The sequence below is a fragment of the Halichoerus grypus genome, chromosome 8 (assembly GCF_964656455.1).
Source record: "Halichoerus grypus chromosome 8, mHalGry1.hap1.1, whole genome shotgun sequence".
In the NCBI taxonomy this organism is placed as follows: Eukaryota; Metazoa; Chordata; class Mammalia; order Carnivora; family Phocidae; genus Halichoerus; species Halichoerus grypus.
This window is the reverse complement of record NC_135719.1, coordinates 68944376-68952203: the sequence shown is the minus strand read 5'-3', so window position 1 is coordinate 68952203 and position 7828 is coordinate 68944376. Positions and strand designations below refer to the sequence as shown.

The window sequence follows — 7828 nt, the reverse complement described above, 5'->3', positions numbered from 1 at the left end:
CTGAGCAAGGAGCCCGATGCGGGGCTCGATCCCAGGACCCTGGGATCATGACCTGAGCCAAAAGCAGACGCTTAACCGACTGAGCCACCCAGGCATCCCCAGTTTAGTTTTTTTTTTTAAGATTTTATTTGAGAGAGAGAATCTCAAGCAGACTCCACGCTCAGCGGGGAGCGGGACACGGGGCTCCGTCCCAGGACCCTGAGATCATGACCTGAGGGGGAAGGAAGAGTCTGACACTTAACCTGCTTAAGCAACTGAGCCATCTAGGCACCCCTTAGCACTTGCAGTTTTATTACCTCACCTTCAGTTTTATTACATGGGGAACCATCTCCTGGTATCCCAGAACTCTGGCTTTTATCTGCAGGGGTTCCGAACACCTAGCTTCTATTTAGTCCAGTGCTGCTTTTTCTAGGTCACTTCTGGATGTGGAACTGCATTTTATAGCAACATCTTCTGTTCCCTGTTGATTTTGTAACCTCTAGTGCATTCAATAACTTTATTAAATTAGAAAAATATTATTTCCCCTTTTTGAAAGCAAACCATCACACAAACAGAACTAGAGTGTGCATGCGGAATGAATATTTTATTACTAGATTATAAAAATAAAATACAAAATAATTTTAAAACAGAACTTAAAACACTGTACAAAGCTTTAATATGATACAAATGGGAAAATTAAATAAATAATTACACTTTTATGTACAGATGGCCTATACAAAAGCACTCCATGTTTCTGCCAATACTCTTATGTCCTTGGTTGCCTGAGCAAAAATGCATAAAGAGGGCTGCTTGGAGGGAAAACGACAATACAATACCTTTGGAGGTATTTCAAAGAGCAACTTCGTATCACTCTGGTTTCATGAAGAGGAGGAGAAAGGGAGAAAAACTGTGGGATTACTAAAGTCTTCTATCCTAACTTACTGGTTTTGCTCAACAAGAGACTTTTTCTGGTTTGTGGTTCAATCTGATATAACAGCTGCCAGTAGTTCATAACTTTCAAGAATTGTATCTAAGTCAAAACTAGATGTCTCCCCCTCTTTTTTCCTAAAAGCTGCAAACCGGTAAGTAAATGACCCAGTGAAATCAGCGCTGGCAATTTTAGGAATGGGAGCCAGGAGGGGGACGGGAACTGTGCAGGAGGGAGTGTGTGGGCTCAGGCATGGGTCATCTGATCAGTTCTCTTCTTTGTTCAATTCACTCAATCCAATTTCGGAGCCCCAAGTGGCAGAGTGTTGTGTTTCTTTCATCTTCTTAACTGTATTTCTGAATGCTTTTTACCTTAGTGAACTAATTTATCTTGTGAATCATTTAAAAAGAAAATAGTTTTGAAAAGTCCTAAGGGCTTTCCCCTCCCTGGGTTGCTCCCTAAGATAAATCACATTCAAGCCCTGGTCACTTTTTTTATCGTGGGTGAATGAAGAACAAAGCCCAGATTCCAAATATGGGGAAATGCTGTGAATGCATTTTTTAAGGATTTTACACTGTGTACTCTAAGGTGAGGAGAAAGAGTCATATGGCAAGGATAGTGTATATTAAAAACTAGGGTTTACTCAATGTTTTTAGCTGGGTGAGTGAACACTTCTGTACACAATATGAAACAGTATTAAACTAACCGAAAAGAGAGGTAAAATTCCTATCATTAGTGTGTAAAATTATGTCACGGGCAAATTCTCTAGTCACATGGGCTCAAAGATCTGCCTCGTGGAATCCTATTCTCTAGGTCGAGGAACCCAGAACCACTGGCCCAAGGGGTACCGAAGACACATGGCAGCATCACCGGTGACACGTTACTATGCCCACACTGTCACTTCCAATTTAACAGGCAGGCTCTGTTCAAGTTCCACAGGATCATGAAGGAAAAGGCTTCACTTCCTTTACATGTCTCCTCAGACCAAAGATCCAGCAAAGTGTAAGGAAATATTCAAATCATTACTGACTAAATGTTACTTGCTGGCTATTCAGTTTTTTGAGATTGTGTATAACCACAAAGTGATCTTGATCTTGTCCCACACTTTCATTTTCTGATGCAGATTTGCTCAAGGGGAATAATTAAACATCCAGCTTACATTTTGGAAGTCAGAGCAGATTATCGCAACTCAATTAGACAATGTACTGATGGGCCAAGACTCTGTCATCATTTCATGTCCAGCCAAGGATTTCTCAGGGACTGAGGTGTGCAGCATCCAAATTCCCCTTTAAATTCATAGGGAACCTAGTTCCATGTCCTGGAGTTACCTAAGAACTACAGGACTTCCCCAGACCCCTCCTGCACATCTCCCTTGCACTGTCGACAACAGATTCTGCAGGCTCCCAAGACTATCTGGGTTAACATTCTCCTAATTCCAAAGGGGCAGCCCAGCTATTGAGAAAATCCAATGATAGATGTTTCCACACTCCTCCCCCATCCTCCCAGTGTACCCCAGAGTTCTCCTAGATGACGGCAGGGGAGTGGGGTGTCCGAACCACCACCTGGGTGTTTCCATGCACCACGTCCTCCCGTGTGGTCTGAGGAGCTGCAGCTGCTGCGCGTTCCCTTCTCTAAGTTCTAAATCGACACCTCTGGATTCGGGACTCGGGTGACTATTGACCTGTGGGGACTACCATAGTGGTTACATACCTTAATCCTGTAATACTTTTTGTGTTAAAACCTAGATAAGTAACTCTTCCGCAAATAAACTGTACAGACCCAAACTCAAGAAAGTTGAATACTTCCGCTGTCCTCAACCATTCTAGCTCTCCTCAGTGATACGGGTGCCAAAATATGTCTCCCTTTAGGCAAAGTCCCAGCACATCTGTGGTAAATGCACATAAACAGAAGTGGGCAGAATATAAAAAAGTGAATGCAAACAACTTAATTCCAAAATACATGAACATGACAGAAGAAATGATTCTCTAACATACGCCATGTTTTGATAGATATAAAGAAATGAACAAAGTTTTAAAATGTGAAAACTTTGATCTCCAAGACTAAATCTAGACTTATCTACAAATTAATATATTTCCAAATAGCCAGACTAAGATGCATTTTTTTCCCCTAAGCCTAACTCTGAATTCCGGATCCTGTTTCTCCTATTGCCAACTTCTAATGTTAGATTAAGAATGTAGTTCCTAGAACAAAGAATCCTCTAGGGAAAAAGCATCTGTTTTTAATTCAAAGCTATCGGGTATAGGAAAACTAATTATAGTTTTAACTATCGGTGTGTTGGTTTATAAAACATGCACCAATGTACACTTTTTCCTTGTAGACTGAATGCAACCATAGAAACATCTGCATAAAAATCTGTGGCCTGGAAGGAATCTATGATGATTATCAAAGAGCCTCAAGTTCCCCTAGTGGCTAGGAGCTGAATAGAGATACTGCACAAGTAGTCCACTGAATCAGTAAGCAGCTGGGATTTGTTTAGTATTTTAAAGCAAATAATACAAAGTGGATAATGACAACAGTGGGTATCAATTATCATGTTGCTACTTATCTAGGACTGGACTGACTTGGTAACTTACAAAAAAACATTCACTTCACAACATGCAACTTAAGAAATGCAAATGTGCTGGTGCCCTTGTCAGCAAGACCAGCTTGCACACCAAGGTGGGAATGACAGCGCCCGCCTGACACTTACCATTCAAAGATGTTTACAGTCTGTGCTTTAAGGTTACATTTGATATGATCCGATTTTCCTTTGTTCGCTATACATTAAAGTTAAATGCCTTGATGCTGTGCAAAAGATGACCAGGTGAAATACTAAGATTTCCACGCATCTGTATACCCTGGAGATTTGGCGGCATAATGTAAGAAGGATGCTGCCTACAGGGACTGAGCTGGTGCGAATCCATTTTCTGCTCCACCCAAGTAACTCCAGAGACTAGACATGGCGGGGTAAAGGCAAGTATGACTAGAGTTGCCATCGTGTCGTGAGAGGAGAAACCAGGAGGCACTTGATTTTCAAAAGATAGTTTTGACTTTTGCCCCATACTACTCTTAGTATAGTTTGGCTTGACTTTAATTAATGGCCATGTCCCTCATCTTAGGTAAAATAATCAAAGTGGTTTAAAATTACTTGGATGATCTATGTTTGTCACTGAAATCTGAAATATGCCATCACTAAAAAAACCCAAAATAAATAAAAAAAAATAAGGAACTAAAACAACAAACAACTCATTCTCTGTATCATACCTTAAAATAAAACATAATAAAAAATCCTTGTGCCAAAAATGTTTTGCTCAGGGCTGCCAACTTCTCTTTTTAGCCTAAGACACTGAACATCTAAAAGCACAAACTATGCTTTTAAAAACCATAAATAAATCTCTATATGATAGTACTTTCAAGTGGACCTATTGATACATATGATATAACTAGTCTGTTTTCTTTTGAAAGTGTCAGAGCTGAAACATCTTTGGTTAACTCTTTCCTCTACATGCAAAATAAAGTATTCTTATACACCGAGGCTATTTCTCTCTGGATATGGAGTTCGTCGGTGCCATCTAGAAAAGGGGGCAACACAGTGGAAGAGTTGGGAGAAAAACAGAAGAAACCAAGAGAGAGAAAACACCCAATTGCCATGTTGCCATCACTGTCTGTTTTGACTGCTAGAAAAGAAATACCAATAAGAAATAACACACACACCACAACTATAACCTCATCCGCTTTTCCAGTGGTTATGAAGGGCACATTTCTGACGACAGGGGTCAGAATTTAAAGCTGGCTACTTTTAGCACAATTTAGCTAATACAAGGGAAAAAAGAAGTTAATTCCTTAATTGTAGATTACTCCCTCACCATCCAAAAAATAGTGAGGTGAAAAGAGGAACGTAAAATGGCAATTTTTAAGAGATTTTTTTTCTTTAAATCAATTTATATCAGACCCATGATTATCATCCCAGCTTATCCCCTTTAACCATAAGGACAGAATTATGTGATTAATGTGACAAATTTTTGAGCCAGTATCACAAGCCTGACCCGGTAATTTTTTCTCCTATTAACATCTTTTAAAAGTGAAAATTAAATAACCTATCTTGGCTTGAAGGCTGCCAACCCTTGCATTATACACAAAGAAGGCAAGAAGAATCTGAAGTGTCCCATGCCAAGAACATATTTTCAGAAAATGAAGACAGGCAAGGCCCAAGTGTACGCGAGGCACACAATAAAAAGGAATTTCACCATCTGTGATCTTGAAATTACAAATGGAGAATGAGAAAGAATGAGTTTATATAAGCATATGTTTCTCTATATATTTATAAATATTTATATCATTTACCATGAAGACATGCAAGTAGTGTGACAGCAACTATTATACAAATATCATACAGAAGGACTGGTCTTCCAATATTACAGTTGCTTTAGTTAAACAGCAAATATGTCTTATCTATTGCATTCCTCTGTAGTGCTTGAAACGGGAGAGAAATTAAGATTCCACACTATGCTACATTTCTTACAGGAGATCGTATAGGACTCGATAGTGTTTGGAGTTTCGGTTTTTTTTTTTTTGTTTTTTTTTTTTTAAAAAAAGCTCAACACAGATAAAGAGAACAAGAGAAGTTCAGTGCAGCTTCAGGGCAGCTTTGAGGCAGCATTAGAATGTATTTGCTTGGTGAGGAAATATACTTTTTGTTTTGTTTTTTTGTTTTTTTTCCTGTTTTCCAATTCAACCATATTAGATTTGGCAGCAAACACAAGGTCAAAGAGAAAGCACAGATGTTTGCTAGAAGGCGAATTTCAACAGCAAGCAGACCAATTTACCTGACCTCAATCAGGTCTTTACAACACAAAACACCTACAGAGTAGAAAAGAGCCCATTTGAAAAATCTAGCATAATTTACTTTTGCCGGATTCCTGTTAGCAGAAGAGTGAAATTAGAACAAATATGCTCCTCCTCGCAGCTTTATAAATTGAGGTTACAAGGAAATCAGGTCCAAAAGCCCAAATATTCAAACTAAAGCACAGGAGAAGCAGGTAATAAAACATTAAAAGATAAATATTGAGCCTAAATTTATTTCCCCAGATACTCATTCCTTATTGGCTAAATGTATATAAAATACAAAGTCTGAGGATTATAAGCCTCCACAACGTACCTAATTTCTGTTTTTCTTTCTAAATCTCTAAGAGCATAAAGTCACATTCCACAGCATTATACTTCCCTGGTATCATCTTGGAGGTTGATATTGCAAACAGTCAGTCTCCAGGAGACCTAAGAAAGCAAGGTCTACTCTGGTCGGTCTTCCTTCCACAAGGAGGAAACAGAGGGGGAGAGGTTTCTTTTGTCTTGAAGGGTATTCACCCCACCCTGTCCCTCTGTCCCCAAAGCTCTAACGCCTGTGCAGTAAGCTCTGTTTTGACTTCTCCTTCCTTTACCTAAGTTTCAGTAGCTCTTTTTCACAATAAAAATATACCGAGTTAAGAACTGTTAACTTACTTTTTTCTGTTCCACAGAAAAATATTAGGGGACTAAAAACACAACTGGATTTGAAATTCTCAGCATGTGCTGCTAAAAGCATATTAGAATGTATTGTTAAAATAAGGGAGATTGCATCCGGGGAGATATACTTAACTTTAAAACCTGAAATCCAGGAAGGGTAGTAGGAGTGAGGCAAAGTAAAGGTGTGAACTCTCAATACACCAGTAAACACACACAAGCCTCGGGTATATGAGCACTGGCTCCCCAGCAACAGACTGGTTACATATCCTCCTATCGGAGCAATTCTGACTCTCTAAGGTTGGGAAGTTTTGAATGAAAATATTAAAACAAGAAATTTCACTTTTGCTATATAATCTTTAACAATGCCTTAAAAAAACAGGCCAAACCCCTTAAAATTCCATTCCATTTCCTACCGTCAACTCTTTTGTTTCAAAGGCAGCTGAAAAATGAGAGTTCATTTAATCTCCCCCGTGGATTTTGCTGGATTGCCCCTTCCTATGCAAAGGCATTGATCCCTGACCTGCTTGCTGCCTGCCTTAGGTAATTCCTTATCATGTATTTATGTCTTCTTATAAATAATTTATCATGTTACTTTCTTTTGCAAGAGAAGATCAACACTGGTTTTTTAAATAGACAGTACAGGGCCACACATGCATCAGGTTTAGGAGGAAGATCTCACACCTTTCACAGAGATGCAGCCCAGCTCCTATCTGCTGAGTTTAGTAGCTGACTTACTCTTCCCTGGGGGGGCTTTGGTGCCGGCCGAGTGGTGGTGGAGGCTGCTGGATCCTTTCAGGCCATTCTTGCTGGGTTTGCAATGCTCCTGTTGGCAGGACCTCCTGGAAGAGGAAGATCCTGAGTGGCTGGGAGGTGACTTGCTTCTCCCCAGATGCGGGGATGAACTCCTCTGGTCATGGTGGGGCCGTCCAGCCCTGGATGGTGAGGAGCTGGACGTGCGAGGCAAGGAAGAGCTTCGAGGAGAGGCACTGGGACTCCTGCGGGGGACAACTGGACTCTTGGGTGGTGTTTTTGGATTGTGAGGGGATCCTGGACTCTTGCACTGAGTAGTGCTCCGGGGCTTCTGAGATCCATTTTGAAGAATTTGGGCCAGGCGGGAGAAAAGGTCTGAGTCGGAATTGCTACTCCCTAGGACTTTATATCTGCGGAGCCTTTAAAAGAACAGAGAAGAATTCTTTTCATTTTAATTCAAGTGTGTCCGGAAAGTCACAGCGTCCTAATGATAATGTATATAATGCGAGTCAAGTCAGCGAACACTGGAAACAGAGTTACTCTTTCACACACCAGTTGTAAGAGCTTGGACAAATTACTTAACCTCCCCCCCCCCCCTTTTTTTGAGTGAAGTATAGTTGACATACAATGTTACATTCATTTCAGGTATACAGCACAGTGATTCCACAA

General features: G+C 40.2%; 1 protein-coding gene across 3 annotated transcripts in view; it reads right to left on the bottom strand.

Annotated features, from left to right (window-relative positions):
- Window positions 1-564: 564 nt before the first annotated feature.
- TTBK2 (tau tubulin kinase 2) overlaps window positions 565-7828 on the bottom strand; it is a 147766-nt gene continuing 140502 nt past the window's right edge. For all 3 annotated transcript variants that reach the window (XM_036084591.2, XM_078079475.1, XM_036084592.2), the window contains one exon: window positions 565-7578. In XM_036084591.2, the coding sequence (XP_035940484.1) occupies window positions 7116-7578 (463 nt within the window). In that variant the 3' untranslated portion in view covers window positions 565-7115. The remainder of the gene's footprint in view (window positions 7579-7828) is intronic.